We start from the raw sequence: 22,652 nt of genomic DNA, 5'->3' as shown, positions 1-22,652 counted from the left end.
GAGACCAGGCCCCTGAGCACCCAGCAACCCTTGCTATACCCACTCTACTAAGTCATTTAAAACTGCTAGAACAGGGGATCTTGTTGAGTATCTTCCTTCAGCCCAGGGCGTGGTCCTGGAGTCCCAGGATCAAGTCCCACATGGGGCTCCCTGCATGGAGCCTGTTTCTTCCTCTGCCTGTGTCTCTGCCTCTCTCTCTCTCTCTGTCTCTCATGAATAAATAAATAAATAAAATCTTAAAAAAAAAAAAAAACTGCTAGAACAGAGAAGTTCCAGGACTGTGGGTTTTACTTCCAGTTTTTATTAAACTTATTAAAATTCTCACCTCCTCCTATTCCCCAAAGCCCAGTTTCTGCCTGGCCCTGTCATTTGTACGAAAGGCCCAGTGGCCTGCATATTTGCCCAACCCTTGCCTCCAGAGCATGCAGAGGACGTGGCGGAGTTTCAATCACCAAGCCCAGTCTCAGCAAGGCCAAGGACAGGACACAGTCTGCTCCTCAGCCCTACCTCCTGAAGACACACTGGCTACCCTCAGCTGACAGACCCTGGTTCCCTTCTAGAATCTTCAGACTCCTCTGCAGGCCCTGACTGGCTCCTAATATTCCAACTCATTTATTCAACCAATATTTATTAAGCATCCTCTGTATGCAAAGCATTGGACCAGCCACTGGGGATACAGCTGTGAATAAGGCATGGCCATTCCCCCGAGGCTAATGAGGAGGATGACATAAATAGTGAAGTAAAATCAATTATTACAAATACTAAAATAGAAAGACATAAGCTGTATCTAAAACTGGCAGCCCATGGGCTGAATCCAACCTGCAGATGTTGGCTAGAGCTGTAAAAAATGGATTTTTTTTTTTTTTGCCAACATTTAAAAATCTGGAGGATTTCCATTAAAATTATAGGAGTTTTGGCTTCTCTTGTAAAGATCAGAAACTCTGGCAACAGTGGGTCCACGTTGCCCCTCGACGACCCTCAGCAGTCTGATGGGAGCTGTGCCACTTAGTTGGGGCCTGTGGTCACAGATCTTCACAGGCGCCACCAGGCCCACGTCTCCCTGTACCTTGCCTATGCCATTGCTGCAGTATTCCTGCTCTCACTCATATTTCCTCCCAGGCCACTGAAGGCATTTACCTTTTTGACCCCTGGAAGGGATCTGAGGGAGAGAAAGTTCTGTTTTACTGGGTGTGGGGAAGGCCTGGGAAAGGAGGTGAGCTCTGAGCTGGGTTTGGCAAGGTCAGCCTGTGTTCATGGAGAAGGTGCAGTGGGAGGAAGGGAAGAAGACAGTAGGCGGCAGAAAGGGCCCAAGCAAAGGCAGGGAGGGGTGGAACGGTGCATTCTGGGTGCCCGTCCTGCTGAGCCTGGCATCACCTGCTCTCATAGAGCTCCAGACTCAGGACCGTTCTGGTTCAGTTTCTGATCTCCTGGGACGTGCCACAGACAGGTGAGAATAACGCTACAGGTGAGTGCGGGCCAAGCGGCTTAGGGAACACAAAAAGGACAAGTTTCCAACTGGAGCACCTCTAAGACTTCTAACTCAGGTAACTGGAACTTTTTTTTTTAACTTCTTATTCTGAAGTAATTATTGATTTATAGGAGGTTGCAAAGAAAGTACAAGAATGTCTCCCACATCCTTTCCCACTGTTTTTTTTTTCTTTCCCACTGTTAACACACAACTTGTACAGTCCTAGGATACAATATGGAGGTCAAGAAATTGCCCTTGACCCAATCCATAAGGCTGATTCAGATTTCACCGATTATGTACACACGTGTGTGTAACTCTACAATTTTGTCACATGTGTAGCCTTGCACACCTACCACCACATCACCACATCAAGATACTTGACTGCATCATCACATGACCCCCTAATATTGCTCCTTTATAGCTACACCTATCAGCCTGCTACCCCTAATCCCTGGCAACCACTAATCTGTTCTCTGTGTCCGTAACTATATTATTGCAGATGTTACATAATTGCAATCATATGTATCCTCTGAGATTGGCTTTTCCCACTCAGCTTTATTTCCTTGAGGTCCATCCAAGTTGTTGTATACATCGGTAGTTGGTTCCTTTTTTCAAAAAAATTTCTTATTGATGTATACTTGACATGCAACATTATACTTGTTTTCAGGTGCACAACATAGGGGACTTGACAGTTCTACACATTACTCAGTGTTCACCATGATAGTGTCATCCCCATCTGTCACCATACAATGTATTTTTTAAAGATTTTATTTATTTACTCATGAGAGACACACAGAGAGAGAGGCAGAGACACAGGCAGAGGGAGAAGCAGGCTCCATGCACCGGGAGCCTGACGTGGGACTTGATCCCGGGACTCCAGTATCACGCCCTGGACCGAAGGTGGCACTAAACCTCTGAGCCACCCGGGCTGCCCAACCATACAATATTATTGACCATATTCCCTGTGCTGCACTTTTCATCCCTATGACTTGTTTTATAATTGGAAGTTTGTACCTCTTAATCCCCCTTCACCTACTTCACTCATCCCCCCGCCCTGCCCCTCTGGCCGCCACCAGTTCTCTGTTTTTAAGAGTCTGGTTTTTGGTTTGTTCATTTGTTTTGTTTTTAAAAATTCCACATATACGTGACATTATATGATATTTGTCTTTCTCTGTCTTATTCACTTAGCATTATATCCTCTAGCTCCATCCATGTTGCTGAAAATGGCAAGATCTCATTCTTTTTATGGCTGAGTAATATCCCATTGTGTATATATATCACATCTTCTTTATCCATTCATCTATCCATGGACACTTCAGTTGCTCCTGTATCTTGGCTGTTGTAAAGAATGCTGCAATAAACATGGAAGTACATATATCTTTTTGAATTAGTGTTTTTATTTTATTTATTTTTGGGGGTGAACCCTAGTAGTGGAATTACTGGATCATATGGTAATTCTGTTCTTAATTTTTTGAGGACTCCATACAGTTTTCCATAGTGGCTGTGCCAGCCTGCGTTCCCACCAGTAGTGGACAGGGTTCTCTCTTCTCCACCTCCTTGCCAACTCTTGTCATTTCTAGCAGTTGGTTCCTTTTTGTTGCTGAGTAATATTCCATGGTGTGGATATACCACAGCTTATATATTTATTCATCCATTGAAGGACATTTGGTTAGTTTCCAGTTTGAGGCTCTTAGAAATAAAGCTGCTATGGACATCCGTGTACAAGTTCCTGCATGAAAATAAATCTTCCTTTTTCTGGGACAAATGCCCAAGAATGCAATTGCTGTGTCCATTTTTACTTTTGAATGGAACTGCCAAACTATTTTCCAAAGTGGTTGTAGCATTTCAAATTCCCACCAGCAACGTATCAGTGATTAACTTTCTTGATAACTGGAATTTTATTTAAATACAAAAAAACTACTGGGTTCTCGCTGGGGCCCAATCTTTCTGCAGGGTCAATCTTTCTGAGCACCCTCAGGATGATGAGTCCAGTCCTATCCTTGGCAGGCTGTCTCTCTGTCCCATTATCCCCTGGCCATAAACTCATAGAAAGCAGGGCCAGGCCCCTCTCATATCTGCACCTTGGGTCAGCACAGACACGGTGCATCGGGGGTGCTTCATGGAGGCAAATTAAATCTCACAGAGCAACCAGTCAGGTCAGCAAAGACCCACAGCCAGCCCATCAGAGAAGGGCAGATGCCAGTCCCCAGGTTCCCAGAGCATGGCTTAACTCTCCCACAGTCAGATGGATGTCAACATACTTAGCCTGAAAGGCTACCATGAGCAATCGACCTTGAACAACACGGGTTTGAACTACACGGGTTCACTTCCAACATGGAATTTTTTCAGTAAGTAATGTATGTATTTTCTCTTTCTTGTGATTCCTTAATTTTCTTTCTCTAGCTTACTTTATTGTAAGAATACAATATAAAACAATATATACAAGTTACCAAATGCATGTTAATTGACTGTTTATGTTGTTGGTAAGGCTTCCGGTCAACAGTAGGCTGTTCATAGTTAAGTTTTGGGGAAGTTAAAAGCTATACATGAATTTTCGACTGCATGGGGGGGGTGTCAGTGCCTCTAACTCCCATGTTGACCTGTATGTGCCCCCAAAAACCCCCTCACTCTTTTTATCTAGAAAGCACAGATGTACATATAATATGTAAGCAAATACACAGTATACCCATGGTGTGAAAATTTCATGGAGGAACATGGAGGAAGGGACAATTAGGAAGAAAAACTTCTAACAAGACTCCTAGGAGAGCAATAATAAAAATATGGTTGGGAAACACTGTCCTGGAAGCACACTATGGCCTCTCTGCCTGTGAGTCAAAGGGAGGACATTGTCCTAACTGGCAGAGGAATAAAGCAGGACCTTCTGAAAGGGCACTCCTGACCATCTTGCTCCCCCCGATCTAGAACCATCACTGGTTCCCACTGGCTCAGAGGGAAATCTGAACTGCCAAGCATGGCAGCCTCTCCAGCAGTATCTCCCCCTGCACCCCTCAAGCGCATGCCAAAGTGAGCTATGGATCCATTTGCACGTTCCAGGCCCCATCGTGCCTCCTTTGCACCTGAAATGCCTTTCCCCACTCTACACCCACCTTTGTTCAAAGAACAGTCAATGTGTCACCTCTGCAGAGGCCCTTTCGCCTTTCCAAGTAGTCCAGATGCTGTAATACTGTTCATGCCTCTGGCAGCCTTTATCAGAGTATTATACTGCCACTAAGGTGTGTCAAAGATGGTTCCTCCAACTCCAGGCTGGGTTCCCTAGAGACAGGGGCTACGTCTTGCTCACCTGCAGCTTCTCACAGACATCTCAAATTAGCATGCCTCAAATCTGAGCTCCTCATTCTCACCCCTCCATCCCCATCCCCCATTTATCATTCCTATCCCCATCTCCACTCCCCCATCCCTCATCCCCACCCCCATCCCTTATCCCCATTTCTATCTCTCATCCCGATTCCCTCCACCATCCCTCATTCCCAATCCCCCACCCTCATCCCCTATCCTCATCCCCTACCCCCTATCTCCATCTCCATCTCCCCTATGTCTGATCCACCAGCACATCCTGTTGGTTCTGCCTTTCAAACACCTCCAGAAGGCAACCACCTATCACACCTCCACCATCGCTACCCTGGCCTAAGCCACCTGCATCTCTCACCTTGACCAATCTAGGAACCTCCTCACCTCTTCCTTGCTTAAAACTCTCAGGGGCTCCCCCACTGCACCCCACCCACAGTAAGCCCCCACGTTTCCTAGCCTAGGATCCTCAGATTGCTGCAATCCCACCCCACTTTCCACTTCCCCATCCCCACCCACAGAGTGCCTGCCAGCCACTCCAGGTGTCACCTTCCCTGGGCCTGCCCTGCTAAAAATATTCACTGGCTTCCACCCTGACGTCCTGGGGAGAAAACAGAAGTCCTGCACCATCCACCTCTGCTTCTCACAGCTGTCCGCCTCTCCTTGCTCTCCAAGCTCCCCCTACGGCTATTTTGTCATAGTTCCTCCACCCTGAGAACATCCTACCTTCCTGGGGCCCTCCTTCTCGTTGCCCTCTTGCCTGGAGTATTCTCTCCAATCCCCTTCACCCCTAGTATCCCCTCAGCCAGCTAACTCCTCCCATCCTTCAGGCCTCAGAGGGCAGCCTAGCAGGGCATGGTCCCCTGTGATGCAGCCTTGGGACTTCCTCTACAAATCACAGGCTCCAACACTCAGTAATCCATTGCCTCCTCCACCAGACACAGGCCCCTGGAGCAGAGAGCCTGCCAATTGTTTCCTGGCACTTGGAACAGAGGAAATGCTCAAGGACTATCTGTGGAAGGAAGAAAAAGAGGGAGGGACAGAAGGAGGGAGGAGAACCGATCGAAGAACGGATCCTGTGTCCCTGGTCTCTCTCCCTTTGTCATCCCCCACCGTGTTACCACCTTCCTGCCCATCCTTTAAGGCTTCATTTGATGTTCTTTCTCCAAGCTTCTGTGGGTCCAAGGTGGAAGAACCACTTACACCCAGGGGAGAGACTGGCTGTCAGAGGCCCAGCTCCTCCAGCTCCCAACCAGCTGGGACCAGCCGGCCTCTGTTCCTGCTGCCACCCAGGTGACTGTCAACCACATGGAGTCAAAATACATTTAAAATCTAAAGAAAGGGGCACCTGGGTGGCTCAGTCGGTTGAGCATCTGCCTTCAGCTCATGTCATGATCCCAGAGTCTGGGATAGATCCCCATGTCTGAGCAGGAGGCTGCTTCTCCCTCTCCCTCTGCTGCTCCCCCTGCTGTACATGCTCTCTGTCAAATAAATAAATAAAATCCTTTTTAAAAAAATAAGAAAGAAATAAAACCTAAACTAAAAGTGCTGCTGTCCCAGCAAGCAGAGAGGGGCCAAGGGGAAAAGACGCAGCCCTGGAGGCAGGAGGAAAGAGCAATTCAGAGGACTGGCAGGTAGGAAGGGCTGGTGCTGATGCTGTGTGGGTGGCCGGGGGTTTCTACCTTAGGAAACCTGAGGGCAAGATACACACTCTTCAAAAACTAAGGGCGCATTCACGGGAGTAATGCACGTGCAAAGTGCCCCATAAGCAGGGCAAGCAGACAGCTAGCTTATCATTCAAACTGGAGCAACCAGGACACACGGTCACCTACCCATGGTTCAGTTAGCCCTGCACCTGGTCCCTGCATCCTGGCATCCGTGTGCCTGTTCTCACCCGACAGAGCAGCCCTGTTTAACAAGCAAGGGCTGAGCACACGCCATGTGTCCACTCGCTCCACTGGCTCTTCCATGGGCGATTTCATTTCATTGCTCAAAATCATCCCAGCGCTGCTTTTTCAGAGGCGACACAGGGGCTCAGAGAATATAGGGAATTTGCCCAAGCCACACAGTCTAATGTGGTTCCCGCTGGGGTCGGATTCGGTCCGTCCAGTTCCAGAGTCCAAGCTTGCTCTATAAGCCCAGCTGCAATCCCAGAGGCTCAAACACCACCAAGCCCACTCTTAGGGGTCCACTCATGTGCTTCACCTCTGCAATTCTCATGCACTCAGTGAGAAGTAGCTGAGGGCCAAGTCTTCAGGACACAGCAGTGAAAGAGAAAGATAAAGCCCCTGCTCTCATGGAGCCCACCTTGGAGGGCATGGTTCTCAACCAGGCAGGATTTTGCCTCCCGAGGGACACTGGGCAAGGTCTGGAGACATTCTGGTTGTCGTGACTTGGGAGGGGGCGTTACTGGGGCATCCAGTGGGTAGAGATTAAAGATGCTGCAGATCCCACCAGGTCTAGGACGGCCCACCTCCCCCCACCACAAAGAATGATCCAGCACAAAATGTTGTACCAAGGTTGAGAAAACTGGGTCTGGAGAGAAGGGAGGGGTGGCAGACAAGTAAACAAATGGGTTATAAGTTCTTGTATCCACTCAATCGATACCGAGTGCCTACCGTACTGTTGGAAAGCTGTAAGCCGTTAAGAAAAACAACACAGGAGGGAATGGATAGTGATGGGAGGGGGACAGAGGAGGGGAAGACCGCCTCCCCCACCTCCCAAGGAGATGCCCTTTGAGAGGGTCCTGTGAGAGAGTGAGCCAGCCAAGCATGGGAGGGCAGTCCGGCAGGAGCCCGGGGCTTGGGCAGGACGGTGTGAGGACCAGCCAGGAGGGACAGAAACACAGATGACGTTACTTAGAGCAGAAGGCACAGACCACACTTTGTAGTCAGGGGAAGAAGCCTGGATCCACTTCTACAAATGTAACCTTTGATAAATACCAACTAGAAATGGCAAAAACAGACTTCGTTTAAAAAAAAGAATCCTGAGAATGGTCAAATTAGGCTAAGTGAGAAAAGACTTCTATATATTTTTCAACCCCTAACGGGGTTGGAAATGATCACATAGAGAGCTGTCCCTTGGAGGGATGCCAACCTCAGGTACCTGGTGAGTAAGCCACTGGTCCTCGGGCATAAATGGGTGTGACTGGATATTTTCGGGTTTTATTTCATGTTTTTTTCCCCTGTATTTTCTCCCCTTTTCTTTCCCTCCATTCAGAGGCTCTGAACTTCCTGATGCCAGAGGTTTTGCAGGAAAGGGGCAAGAAAAACCCATCTGTGAATCCTTCCCTTCCAGGCTTCCACTTTCAGAAGCCTTAATTGCTGAGCATTTTAGGTCAGGGGCCTCAGAGGGGGTGGGGGAGTGAGCTGTCTTCACTATAGTCCTCAGGACAAAAAAAAGAAAAAAGTTAGCTTTTTCTTGATTGGGGCAGGGGAGGGAAATCAAGGTCCGCAGTAATGTTCTGTTGGCTGGCACAGTTTAAAATATTTTAAATTAAAAAGTTAAACAGAGGGTTACCATGTGACCTCGCCATTCCTCCCCTAGGAAAACATATGTCCACACAAACACTGGTCCGTGAATGTTTGTACGCCACCACAGAATGTTCGCAGCTAGCCAAAAAGTGGACACAACACACATGTCCATCCACTGGCAAATGGAAAAACACAATGTGGTGGATCTGTGCTGCGGAATATTATTCAGCAGTAAAAAGGAACAGAGGTGACACCTGCTATGATACGGATGAACTGTGAGGATCTCACACTAAGTGAAAGAAGCAAGTCATAAAAGACCCTCTATCACATGATTTCATTTAGATGGAATGTCTGGAGGGCAAATATATGGAGATGGAAAATAGATTAGTGGTTGCCCAGGGCTGGTGGGTTTGGTGGAAAATAAGGAGCATTAGTGGGTACAGGGTTTTTTATGGGGCTGATGAAAAGATCTCAAAATTGCACTGTGTTGATGCTTACTAAAAACCATTAAATTGTACACTTTACATGGGTGAATTTTATGATCTATAAATTATGCTTCAATAAGGCTATTTTAAAAACAATTGAATTAAACAATCTGATTTGGGGCTTTCCCAGAAGGCCATGCACATTTCTCCATGGCAACCATGTGCTGCTGATGGGGCGCGCCCCCCCGTTTGCCAGCAATACCATCACTGTTGTAGTCCATCCAGCTGGCATTACCCACCAATGTCACCCACATGGTCCCTGTGGGGACTGGATCTGAAAACTCTGATCTGGAGTGACAGGACCACAGGTACTAAAGTGTCAGCCTCGTTTTCCCATTTCCCATGTGGCCCTGGGGACCAGAGGGGACTCTGGGCACAGGGCAGCAGAGGCTCAGTCGTAGCCTGCATGGACTCATGCAGTAGTAAAATACATGGGCTTTGAAGCCAGAACTGCACTTAGCAGCCTCGTGCCTCAATTTTCTCAACTGTGAAATGGGGCCTAATGATAGCACCTACCATCACATAGGGGTGATGTATTTAGAAGCCTAGCACATAGTAGATGCTCAGTAAATGGTAGCTACTGAGTTCATAATTTCCTGTCTACACTTCCAAATTCTCAGAACTTCTGAAATCCAAAAGCTTCTCTGTAACTCATTTTGGACATAAAGCCTGGCTTGGCCTGAACTCACCAAGCAGAAAAGCTCAAACTGAATGGATGTGAAGCTACTGAACCTGAACAGTCTTTATTTATCCCCCTAGCATGAATATTCATGGATTTTACTGCAGAGATATGAAATGTATTCGCTTACAGGGCGCTGCCCGAGCCCTTGCTGCGGTGTTAGGTAATAAATGGCCTAGTGATCACGTTACCTTCGAAAATCTGAAAAGGTCTGGATTCTGGGACACTTCTGGCTGTAAAGGTTTCTGGGACTGTGACCTGTAGGACGATGACAAAGATGAAACCCCATCCCCTGTCTGTCTGACATTATGTAAGACCATACAGCAAAGACAGGAGGGAGAGGGTCCCCCAAAATTCTAAAGATAAGGCTAGGCCAGGAGGCTAAAAGCGCAGAATTATAATTAAGGTCCTTTTGGGGGTGCCTGGGTGGCTCAGTCAGTTAAGCGGCTGCGTTTGGCTCAGGTCATGATCTCAGGATTCTGGGATGGAGCTCTATTGGGCTTCCTGCTCAGCTGGGAGTCTGCTTCTCTCTCTGCCTGCCTCTCCCTCTGCTGTGCATGCTGCCTCTCTTTCAAATACATAAAATCTTTTCCTTTCCAGAAAGGAGAGCACTTCAGTGCTCCCTGCACACCTGAGTTCAGGGAATAAGCGTGGCCCTAGCCAGGTTAGCTTTAGAGAACTGAGTCTGGGGAGGCTGGCTGTGATCTGCTACCTGGTGGACCCAGGGAGTCAGAGAGAAGTACTCCAAACTCTCCAGGACCCCCCATGAAAGCCTGCAGGCTGAGCAGGCCCAGCTCCCTTGCAAGTGCTTAAGTTACTTGCTCCAAATCAGAAAAGACAGCCCAGGTCTCTCCCTCCCTCAAACTTCATCAGTGTCGCCAGTCCACCCAAACAAAACCTGGCTGTGGGCAGGTGAGCCCTGTGCTGCAGGTACAGCTCCTGTCTGCCCAACCAGACCCCTGCTGTTTAATAAAGAATGTGACTGGCCTTCCCCCACCCCACCCCACCCCCGCACCCCTCACTGCCTCCCTTCTGAGAGGGAGACTCTATAGATTCTAAATCCCTGGAATTTCCTGGGCGATTGGAGTGTCTTTGATTCTTTGTTATTCCCGAGCCCTTGGATCACACCTGAGTTTTTGATAACCAATGAGATGACTCAATGACCATCCACCACATGCTCAGAGGGCAGGACTTCGAGCCAGTTCAATATCAGCCACCAGAGGGGAGGCTGTAGGGTTAGAGGTTAAGTTCAAGCACAGTGAGTGAAAAAAGTCAATCGGAGAAGGACAAACATTATATGGTCTCATTCATTTGGGGAATATAAATAATAGTGAAAGGGAATATAAGGGAAGGGAGAAGAAATGTGTGGGCAATATCAGAAAGGGAGACAGAACGTAAAGACTGCTAACTCTGGGAAACGAACTAGGGGTGGTGGAAGGGGAGGAGGGCAGGGGTGGGGGTGAATGGGTGATGGGCACTGAGGGGGGCACTTGATGGGGCGAGCACTGGGTGTTATTCTGTATGTTGGCAAATTGAACACCAATAAAAAATAAATTTATTATTAAAAAAAATGAAAAAAAAGTTCAAGCACAGGGCTAGCAATCCCAACCATCATGCCTACGTAATGAGCCCCCAGTAAAAACTCTGGACACCAGGCTCGAGCATGCTTCCTGGTTAATGAACACATGGATATGCCACAAGGGCGATGCACCCCGATTCCACTGAATCAGGAGGGCATGGAAGCTCTGCACCTGAGGCCCTCCCCAGACCTTGCCCTAAGGGTCTCTTCTTATCCTGACCACATCCTTCACAACAATACCGTAATCCTAAATATAGCTCTTTCCTGAGTTCTGTGAGTAGTTTAGTGGTTTATCACGGGGCAGGGGGGTGGGGGGGGGTGGAGGAAACCCTGAATTTGTCAGTGGGTCAGAAGCGAGGCTGAACCTGTGGCGGGCACCTGAGGTGGGAGCAGTCTTCCCAGGGCCCATGGCAATGGATGCAGGCAGATAGCATCAGAACTATATTACAGTGGGCCAGTGGCTCAGAGCACCCCTTCTTTGACTTGTTCTTCTGTCCCGGACACTGTCCATCCCACACCTGTACCAGAGGCCACCTGCAGCAGGGGCCAGGGCAATTCCTGTGCCCGTCAGCAGCTTCCTTCCTCTGACACTTGCTCTCTTAGGCGGAGAAGATTAGAGATTCTGGAAGCTTAATGCCTCGGGAAGGACTCTAAATTGGTGCCCAAAAGGGGCTGGTGAATAAATAGCGGTGCTTTCTTACTGGGTGAACAGTTCTGAGGTGTCGTCTGCACAGCCTCTCAGACGGACCCCAGGACTGAACCCCAGTGGCCCACAGTGCTCCCCTGCTCATTGACACTCTCTTTATTGACTTTCCTCCCTTCCCATCTTCCTTCTCCACTCTCCCACCACACTTCCTGGGATCACCTCCCAAATAAGCAATGGGCACACAAATCTTAATCTTAGGATCTGCTTTAAGGAAATTCTGCCATTCCTAGGGGTCTGGGTCCTTTAGCTCCACTGCTAGCCTCCTGCTAATTCCCAACTTGACCAACCATTTGGATTTGCAGGCAACCTTTTTGGGCAACTGCTTGTCCACCACTGTGTAATCATCGTGCTTGGTCCATAGCTAAGCCCACACCATGGATAGGTCTAGGGACCCAGGCCTGGCTAATCAGAGTATTTCATTCTCTGGCATGGAGACTGGTTCAGGAATGAGTCTATGAACTTAGTGGATCCAGTCATGGTCTTCCTTAAAGTTTTGTGGGAGCTGTTGGAAAGGAGCTCTTTTCTACCACTGAATCTTATGTAAGCCTGGAGCTGCCATGACCATCTTCTCGCCACATGGACAAGGCCTGAGAATGAAATCAGAGGAAAGCAGAGTGTGGAGATATAGATACCTGATGACATGATCACCTGGATGCAGCCATGCCTGAAGCTCAATCACCTTGGATTTTTCAATTACATGAATCAACAGATTTCTATCATCATCCCCTTTCTTCCATTAGCTAATATGATTGGGTTCTTGTCACTTGCAATCAAAAGAATCTTTAGTAATATAGAAATACTTATTTCTCTGACTTCAACTCTGCACTTTTAGATGCAAAAATATACAGAAGTACTTGCTCTCTAAGTTCTGGGAGAGAGACCCAGTCTGACCAGGGCAGGGAGATTGAACAGAGGGGGGTATCAATGCAGGATTCTTTCACCACAGATCCAAGAATTAGGGTATCAAGAAGTGCATCCTAAAAGAATATGTGATGGTTTATTGTAACAAGTGACAATCACCACACTAAGAGAAGCTCCAAGATCCCCAAACCTGTCCAAAGCACACTGTGGCGTCCCCCTTGCAGGCCATGGAGGTGCTTGCTCTTCAATTCAATACCTCGTTCTGAACGTGGCTCCTTAAACCTGATTCCAAACAGCAATCTCTTCTTGGTCATTTTTGGTTTTATTGCAAAATCTCCTTTTCTCGTTACCAACAAAATACTCTTCCTGACTTCTCAGCAAGGTCTGCTTATTTCCCAGAAATGGTCACGTTTCTCTTATGTCACTGCAGCTCTTACTGAAAGCCCACAGTTGGCTGGATTGTGCAGGGGTTCTCCAAATGACTTTGTGTTTTTCCTAAGGAGATCTGTCTCACTTTTCGTAGGAATCGGGGCGGGGAAACAGACATTTTCAGCCTGCTCTCACATGCCTCCCGTCGCTGGAGGAAGAAACTCAGGGAGTCTTCGGTCTTCTCCGTACCTCTTGGTTGAAATCACAGGACCCAGGAAGGGGCCACAGGCAGCTGGAGCCACGCCTGGTCTGGAATTGGGTCTTGCTCAGTCCTGAGAGCCCAAGAAAAGCTGTGGCCCACTGCAGGGCCACATCATGACCTTCATGGGTCCCAAACACTTCTGCCTCCATGGGCCTTTTCCTCCGTAAAAGAAATATTAAAAATCATACTTTATAAAAAAAAAAATCGTACTTTCTGACTGCAGTGGTAGTAGAAAGACAATTATGATCCTGTCTAGATCCACTGTTAGGTCTTTGTTACTATGACATTTTTTTCTTCCGATTTGAAAAAACAGTCAAAATTAAAACATTTCATACATCCTTAGAAGTTCTATGAGCTCTAGGCCCCCAGGGCCAGTGGACCAGCAACCATAGCCCCCAGTCCTCGGGGTCGGGCGGGGGGTTGTAAAGATACAGGGCAGCAACTGTATCTTTACAACCACTTCCAGGCAGGAATGCAGCCCTGCTGGGTGGGTTGTGTCACCCCTTCTCCTTTCACTGACGGAGCATGAGCCCCTTGGTGCCCCCTTACTTAACAGGGCTGGTCCTGGGGCCACTATCTGCCCTCGCTTTACTGGAAGATTGCTGGGAACAATAATAATAACAACGATAAGCTGAGGTCCCAGGTGCTAAGCCCAGCTCCAGGCACTTCATGTGGCAGGTTCGGGCAGTTAGGGGGGTTCAACAACTTACCAGCTAGGCACAGTAGGCAAGTGGGTGTTCCCAGCTGCCGATGGCAGTGTTAGTCTCTTCCTCCCAAGGACACCGTGTGGCAGGCGGAGCCCAGTGCTGGTGCTCAGCAGCATCTCAGCCGGCGCCCGCTATCATGAGTTATCATAATTACTTGGTTGGTTATAATTGATTATAGTAATTGGGTTAAGGAGGGGCTGCCCCGACTCTGCTTTGCCCTCTACCCTGGAGGCGTTGCCCTCAGGCCGAGGACCTCTCCTCCGTGTGAGCTGCTCTGGGGCTTCAGGGAGCAGCCCTGCCCCCACATGGGCCTTGCCAGTGGCCTGCCCACCCCTTCCCTCCCAGCAGAGCAGACCCGAAGCCCCGCACCCCGCCGGGCCCTTCCTCACCCCTTGCCCTGTTCACAACTGGCTCGGGAAAGGCCAGGCAGCCTCTCCCCTGGCATCCTGTTGCCCCCATTTCTCTTCCCCCAGGCAGCAATACAAAATCCTTTCTCTCCTCCACCGGCTACTTGGGTACGACATCATCTGGCTCACACAGCCTTCTTAGTTACTGTTTCCTAAAGACTTTTAAGACTTTTCCCTCCAGCCCGGTCACCCCTGCAGCTCCATCCCTTGAAAAGAGCACAGGGCTTTCAAGCCAGCAGGAGCTGGGCTTAATCCTGCCTCTACAATTGACCAGCTGTGTGACCCTGGGCAAGTCAATTAACCTTCCTGAGCCCTGCATTGTTTATCTGTCTGAAATTATTGGAGACAATCTTATTTTCTTTAGCGGTGGGACTCTGGGGTTTTTTTTTGTTTGTTTGTTTTGAGGGGTGAAAATTTTGATAAGCCCTTTGAGGCAGGGGGAAGAGGCCCCACCTCCTACCCCACAAGAGGTTTGCTTGAGGACCTGGAGATGGTTGTCCTGGGCTGCCTACCAGCTTTTATGCTGTGACTGGAGTGAGCAGGTTGAGGGGGAGGGCCAGGTGCTTGGGCTAATGAAAGGGAATCTTCGAGCGTGGAGCCAGGAAAGAAAAGGTGAAACCACTTAACAAGGGAGAGGAGCCTGGAGGTCCCACAGCATGTCACACCTCAGCCCGGACCCATCACCTCTCACTCTCTGCTCCTTTCTCACCTTCCCCCTCTCAGAGCTACACCGTTCATTACGTTCCTGGCCAGATACCAGCCAGGGGACACCAGATCCGAGGCTCTGGCCACCTGGACCTGTGGGCCCCTCCACAGAACGGTGTTTCTGGCTGCATAATAAAATACATAGGATTACAGAGCAAACCAGCTATACAGAAATATAGTTAGCAAAATACTCAAATACGTCTGCGGTACAGGTGTACATGTGTTTCTTCGTTAACATGCTAGATAGCGAGACTCCGCAGAAGCTCCAGGAAGCATCACATTTTGAATGAGTGCATGTCGAGATATCTGCCACCACTGTAGCGTGAGAGGAAAATATAGATTACTATTGGTGACTACATAACAGGTGCCACCCGCTACCGAGTTTTATTGCCTCCATTCATAGCTGAAGGACACACTGCATGACCGCTACAAGTTAGAGAAATAAAGCTGGAACTCTTCCCCATCAGGCTCGTGCACCTCCTGAATTCTGTGGACTCCACACTAGGAAGTTCCCTGGGCTCTGTTTTCTATGCCCACACAGCTCTCCTGAGCTGCCTGCAGCCCTGCTGACTTTACCTCTTAGCCGGAGGGTGGGTGAACCCGCATCCCCTGTTCCAACCACCCCTGCGCTTGTCACCTCCTGGCCAGTCTCCCCACCTCACTCCGTCCATACCACAGCCTGAGCCTCAACCCCAAATGACCATATCTCCCTCTGCTTTGAATTCTCAAAGGCTTCCTGTCGCCTACAGGGTAAGATCTAAAGATCATTGCAAAGCACCAAGACCCTCACCCAGCTCTCCAGCCTCATCTCTCAATTCTCCTGCTTGTTCTCCTCTACCTTCCCATCATTCTGAACTACTCAAAGTTTCCAGAATATGTCACCCCACAACAGCATGTTGCCCATGCTGTTCCCTCTATCTGGTGTGCCTTCCCCAAGCTGTCTGTCAAGGAAACTCTTATATTTTTTTCCAAGTCTCAGCTCAAAGGGTGCCTTCCCCATGCCCTCCAACCACCCATCCCTACACCCCCCACCCCAGGCTAACATGGGTCCCCCTCCTGTAGCCTCTCGCCACACCCAGTACATAGAGGTCAACCCACCGTCTTATAATCGTTTGATGAGTCTGTCTCTCATAAGACTGCAAACTTCGGGAGGATGAAGGCACAGCTGTTTTTCCTTTGACCTCCCCAAACACACAGCACCTGGTCCTGTAGGACTTCATTGAATATTGGTTGAGTAAATGAATACAAGATCAGGGGGCAGGGAGAACAAATAGGTCCAGAATAGTCCACAGTCCAATAGCTAGGAATGGTGTGAGGAGGAGCCAAAACGGACACCATGCTACTGAGAATCACTCTGCTTCTCCTTGCTTTCCTTTACTATGATGGTTACATTTCCACATCCCAAGAAAGCCAGGTCATGCATGTTTTGATCTGTGGCACGTCCTGTAATCTCTTGAATTCAGCTCTCAATCTTCGAGGGATCCCTCTGTTATATACACATACTTCAATTAGGGGGAGATTATTTCCCTCACCAAAAGGTTCATCGTTTCGGTTTCATTAAATAGAGGGTTCTTCCAAAGCATGAAGAATGGGATTAGATTTATAGAAATTCAATTTACATTTGGCTTTTTAGGAACAGATGTCTTACACAGCCAAGCCACCACTCTATCTGTCAGGCCGCCTGAAGTTATGGTTTATAGGTTCCTTTGACTCCCTCTGGCACATTCCCTGCTTAACCCCTCATGACCGGGATCTGTTGAAATAACTCTGGGCACCTGGCCACCTTACCTAATGGCATTTTCTTGGAGTCGTCTGTCTCCACCTCCCTGAGTCATATCATGCTTCGGAGCATCCCGTTCTCCCTAAAACCTTCAAAGTCCTCAGCTGTGGCCGTGACACACAATCTCTGCCCACCCCACACTAGCCCCTGAGCTTCCAGGGGTGTTTGCTCCTTCAGCTTCCACAAGAATGTCTCAAAGGCAAATAAGCTAAAGCAGATGAGTGATATGCCTGCCACCCCAAACAGGCCCCCCTTTTATATCCTTACAGGAGACACCACCATCCCCTCATTCTAATAAAGCACCTCTCTCTGCTTCATCCCCCAAATACCATCCATCACTAGACTGTTCGGTGTTCAGCTCCTGAATACATCTCAAGCTAATCCACCTCTCTCTCCCACATGTGTTAAGCTCCAGGAAGACTACAACTGACCCTTTCTGTTCATCACTAAAACCCCTGTATTTATTATTTTTTAAAAGATTTTATTTGTTTATTCATGAGAGACACAGAGAGAGAGAGAGAGAGAGAGAGGCAGAGACACAGGCAGAGGGAGAAGCAGGCCCCATGCAGGGAGCCCAACCTGGGACTCAATCCTGGGACTCCAGGATCAGGTCCTGGGCCAAAGTTAGGAGCCAAACCGCTGAGTCACCCAGGGATCCCCCCTCCCAGTACTTATTATTAGCACAGTGATTCAATAACCACCGAATGAGTGAACAGGGGAGCAGACAAATCCTATTTTACAAACTGTAACACGGAGGCTCAGAGAAGGGCAGTGATTGGTGCACGGTCACCGGGTGGGAGCGCCAGGCCTCGGCCCCAGGGCTGCCCGGGAACCCCGCGGGGTCCGCTCTGCCGGAAGCCCGGGGTTAGGTTGCACCACCTGAGGCCCCCCCACCTTACCTGACAGCACCGTGAAGACAGCTGCGAAGGCGTTGAGCTTGAGCCCGTCGATGACATTGCTGGAGTGGAAGAGCTCGAGACACATGAGGCTGAAGCCGACCACCAGCAGGAGGATGTAGAGCACCTCGGAGACCACCGACAGCCACAGGACCCCTGCACGACAGGCGCAGAGTGGCCGTGAGAGGAGGGATGCCATGGGCATCGGCCCGTCCTGACCGCAGGGAGGACCCCCCAGCCCTGCAGATGGACGCAGTCCCTCTCCGCTCCTGGCAGCCGTCTGATGGCCCGGGGGGCGGGGGTGGAGGCACCGGCCTTAGGATGAAGAGCAACCAGAAGGGTGACGTCACTGGGCCAACCACCAGTCCCGAGTGCTTCCCTATGGTTACACTGGTCAGGGCGGGGTTCTCCATCACCTGCAGCTACAAGCATGCGCCTACATTTTCGTCTGCCCAGTACCGTATCCCCCTTTTTCTAGAAACTACTACGGCTCCTTCCCCAGCTTCAACCTTGTGGCTAACCAACCCCCCCCCCCACCCCCCAGCAGCCCTGCTCTAAAAAAGTGGGGCTGCCTTCCTGGGCGTAGCTGATTGGTCCAGTGTGATCACATGACCTAGTGTTGGCCAATGGGATGAAAGTGTGAGTGCCTGGTTCCAGCTGTTCCTGAAGGCCAGCTGCACCTCTGTCCTTGCACTGGCTTCGCTGCCCAAGTCTTTGTGGATCCTATGCTAGCACAGCTCCCTTTCCTCCCAAACTTCTCCAATTTGGACTGCCATCATTTACCACCTAGTTTAGGGGGCATATTCTGTTTCTCCCACCCCACATTCTCGCTCCCTTCATTCTACATGTTTTTCATTTGGAGTGTCCTTTCCCTTCTCTTGGTCTGTGTAGTTGAGTTGCAGCTGACTCACATCTTGGCTCCATGGTCAAGCACATGATTCCTATCTAGCCAACCAGAGCCTCATGACCCCCCACCCCGAACTCTAGTCATTGATTTAAGAATGAACCTCTCTATGCTTTTGTTTCTTCATGGAGAAAACAAAGATAATAGTAACACCTATTTCATAATATTGTCATGCTGTGAGGATTCCACTACACAGCAATGTGAAGAGCTTGTGCTTAGCATCTAGTGACAGCTCAATGTATGATATTACTGTTGTTGTATGAGAGGTACATGCCCCCACCATGGTCCCCTGGAAATAGAGCCCAGGGGGGTTGAGTGAGGTCCAAGGATAGAGACAGAGTCAAGAGGGAGAAATGGAATCGTGGGAGCAGATAAGATTTCTGAGAAAAAGGATGGGCATGAGAAAATGTAACGCATCACACGACCTACCTTAAAGCCACACTAACCAGTGTTAGAGCAAGCCCCACACTTTAGAGAAGGGACTATGGACCAGGCCTGGCCAGCCAGAGATGGACACATGACCCAAGTCAGTTCAATGAGAGTCAGTCACAGGACTTTTGCTGGAACTATTGGCGAAGAAAAGTCCTTTCTTTCTCCTGGGTTTGAGCCTAGGAGGGTGGAAGGATGGAACTCACTGAGTCACCAAGGAGCAAGGGCCTTTGTGAAAGGAGAACCAATGCCAGGGAAGGCAGAGCTGAGATGGATGAGGATTATGTCCTATGACATTGTTTGAACCCCTAGATCCAGCCATGCCTGAAGCTATTGTCATTTGTTCTTTCAGTCACATGAACCAGTTAAGTCCTTATCTTTGCCGAAGCCAGTCTGAGGTGGAATTTCTATCCCTTACAACAAAGAGTCCTGATCTTCAGCTTTTCTGTTTTCCAAACTTGTCAAACATGTCTTTCCTACCTCTCTGCTTTTATAAATTGTTCCTTCCACCAGAAATGTCCTAGGGACATCCAAAATATACCATTTAGTGAATGAAGCAAACAAACAGAAAATTCTCAGTCCTTATCTGCTCCCTGATGAAGAATCCAGATTCTGGAACACCCACTATCATTCCTAGCACACGGGCTTTTAGAGCTGTGGAGAAATTCCTTTTTTTCTTTTTTCTTTTTTCTTTCCTTCTTTTTTTTTTCCTTTCTTTTCTTTCTTTCTTTCTTTTTCTTTTTTTTTTTTTTTTTTTTTTTTTTGGCTACAAAAATATCATATCTCCTGGGCAATCCCTTGGATTTCTGTAAAAGAATAATGTGCTCTTGGCAGCCTGGATGTTGTTAAAACACCCCCTGGCACGGCACACTCATAGCCTCCGAGGCCCTTCCCTGGCCCAAGGCCCACGGAGGCAGCAGGGAGGAAGGCAGGAGATACGGGGTGAGCTGAGCCACACCAGGAGGGCGGCAGCTCCCTCGGAGGCCTGGCCTCCCTCCCAGCAGCCTTCACCTCCAGCTGCTGTCATCCTGGTGGCAGGCGGAGGCCGCCCCTCACCACTGTGCTGCTTGTTGACTCAGTGCCTCCCCCAGAGCATCCCTACTCCCCCTCCCCAAGGGGATGGTGCTCTTATCCCTGCCTACATGGGCCCAGGCCAGGCCTCCACCCTTCCCACTTGCCCTCACAGCAGCATTCAGCTCTGCTTTTTCAGATGGGCTGAGGGGTGTGATGGGCGTCAGGGGCTCAGATACTCAGAAAATAAGTAAGTTAACTATGGAGAAACAGGCACTATATTTCCTGGTTACAGTTACTTAGGCTCTTATTCTTTCCAGATTTATTTCCCTGGCCCTGCCTCCCCCAATTCTCTCACCCCTCTCCCCTGGGGCATTTCCTTTGTAAATGACTTACACATGAATCCTCATCTCAGTGTCTACATCTAGGGAACCTGACCTCAGACACTGGCACTCACATGTTATCCTCCTAACACCCTTATGAGTAGGGAGGTAGCACCCACTTTACAGATGAGCAAACTTCGGTTCAGAGGGACGAAGCAACTAGTCTACACAGCTAGATAGTGGTACCATCTGGGTTCAAAACTGGACCTCTCTGACGCCAGGACCTGTCATGGCTATAAGTTGGCAGGATGGAGTAGCCACTTTGAAATCATATTATTCTCTGCTCTTGGGCTGGTCAGAAGGGCCCATCTAAGCTGAGGGACACAGGGGTCCCTGGCCATGACTCTCATCTACATGCTTTCCAGCATCCCAAGCAATTCCTGAACCAGGATGGGGGAGAGGGTGGGCTTCAGTACTCAACAATCCTGAGGCCAGCTGGCCCCCAGATGTTGGGGGATGGGTGGGAGGAAGGACGTCACAAGGGAAAATAGGCCATGAGGATGCCAAAAGCCAAGCTGTGGAAGGTGGGCTTCACCCACGAGGCAGAGGCCAGTGGGGTCCTCAGGGTCTCAACAAAGGGAGGATCCCCCCATCAAGAGGTCCGCTCAGGAAGGATGCATGGGTGGATAGGCCAGCTGAAGGTCCCTGCTATGCTCCATGCAAGAGATGATGGTGGCCTGCCATGGCAACAGTGGGGGTGAGGACAAGTGGGGAACCTGATAACCCCCAAGGCATGGGCTCAGCAGACTCTGACTGTGAATGTGGTCACAAAAAACAGGAAGGAGTCCAGAGTGGGGCCATGTGTCCAGCTTGGGCAACTGTGCAGATGGTGAATGTTCTTCACTGAGAATGAGGTGATCCTAAGGCAGGAAGACAGTGGGCTTCCACATCAGTTGCAGGACCTCCGGCAGGATGTCCAGGATGTACCTGGAGCTCAGGCAGAAAGGTGCAGGCATTGGCAAGACATGGGCACTCATTAAATGATTGTCAAAGAGATGGTAACTGGAGGCACGAGGGTGGTTGAGACGCTCATGAACATCAGTCCCCAAGGGAACAGGCTGGGAAGAGGGCCGTGAGGCTGACATGATGGGTGCCCCACCCACCCCTGCCACAGCACTTCCGCGCACACTGCCCCCTCCCGGCATATGGCCCTCTCTGGCCCAGTGCTTGCCCTGGTCACCAGCGCCCACCCCCACCTTCACCCACCTTCACAGCAGGCTAGACAGGGTGTGTGTGTGGGGGGATTGATTCCACCCTCCACCCCCAGCTGCAGCCCTCAACCAATGCCTGATGAGAGCTAAGTACTCCAAGTGGGTAACGCTGGGGGGTGCCATCTACACATCTGTGTTTCCTGGGTGGGGTGGGAGGTACCACGAGAAATTGTCTGAGTCAAAAAGTGAAAAAGCTACTCACTTCTCTGTTATTTTAAAAATTCTTATCACCTCAATCAAGAGTCTCTGTTTGGTGCTAATGTGTCCTTAACACCTTTCTAGCACTTGTTAATTGTTTAAAACCGTGAGAGGGCTCAAAATCTTGGGCAATTCCTAGGTCAACGTGAAGGACACTTAGACGATTTCCTCCTGGGCTGGTGATTCTCCATCAGCCCCATCCTCTCCCATTCTCCCCCACCCACTGCCCTCTACCTTTCTCCACCCTGTTCTGTGCCCCAGGGACCTGACTCCTAGGAACCCACCCCCAGGCTGCCTGGCCCTCTGGATGAGCAATGAGGGGCACTGGCTAGAAATCGGAGGGTGGGAAGAGAGAAGTCAGTGTGTTTCTGCCCTGCTCCCTGTCTTGAGCCCCTTCTCTGGCAGAGGTTTCATTCTCTTCCTATGACAGCTCCCAAAGTTTGTGGGAGCAAAGCAGCTGTGGCTCTTACAGTCTTCCCACCCTTTCTCCTTCCCACCCAAGACTGGTAACGTCTCCCTTCTATAGCCAGCCTTTGGGGGCCTCAGACTCTCTTAGCCCTTCCCATGCCTCTATAAGGACTTTTTCATTAAAGTGCCTTCATTTGAACCATTTGGGGGATTCTGTTTCCTGCAGGGACCCTCCCTGACACATCATGGTTTTTGGCAAGGGATCCAATTAGAGCAGTAGTTTCAGCCAGCAGTCTCAGCGTGGGCCCCAACCTGCAGTCGCACGCAACAACGTGTGATGCTAATTCTTGGGCTTCGGGACCTGACTGTTGTAACAAGCTCTCCAGACGATCTTGACGAACCCTCAAACATGAGCACCACTGATC

At 49.5% G+C, this 22,652-nt stretch overlaps 1 protein-coding gene across 4 annotated transcripts in view; it reads right to left on the bottom strand.

Moving 5' to 3' along the window:
• The window catches only part of GSG1L (GSG1 like), a 231,142-nt gene that overhangs the window by 58,039 nt on the left and 150,451 nt on the right, over positions 1-22,652 (bottom strand). For 3 of the 4 annotated variants that reach the window (XM_038539981.1, XM_038539982.1, XM_038539984.1), the window contains one exon: positions 17,687-17,839. In XM_038539981.1, coding sequence (XP_038395909.1) covers positions 17,687-17,839 — 153 coding nt within the window. Of the gene's footprint in view, positions 1-17,686; positions 17,840-18,099; positions 18,204-22,652 lie in introns of those variants that run through there. The other variant, XM_038539983.1, reaches the window with a different exon arrangement.

This window comes from Canis lupus, chromosome 6 (assembly GCF_011100685.1).
Source record: "Canis lupus familiaris isolate Mischka breed German Shepherd chromosome 6, alternate assembly UU_Cfam_GSD_1.0, whole genome shotgun sequence".
Taxonomy (NCBI): domain Eukaryota; kingdom Metazoa; phylum Chordata; class Mammalia; order Carnivora; family Canidae; genus Canis; species Canis lupus.
The sequence above is the reverse complement of the archived record's forward strand: the minus strand, read 5'-3'. Positions and strand labels throughout refer to the sequence as shown.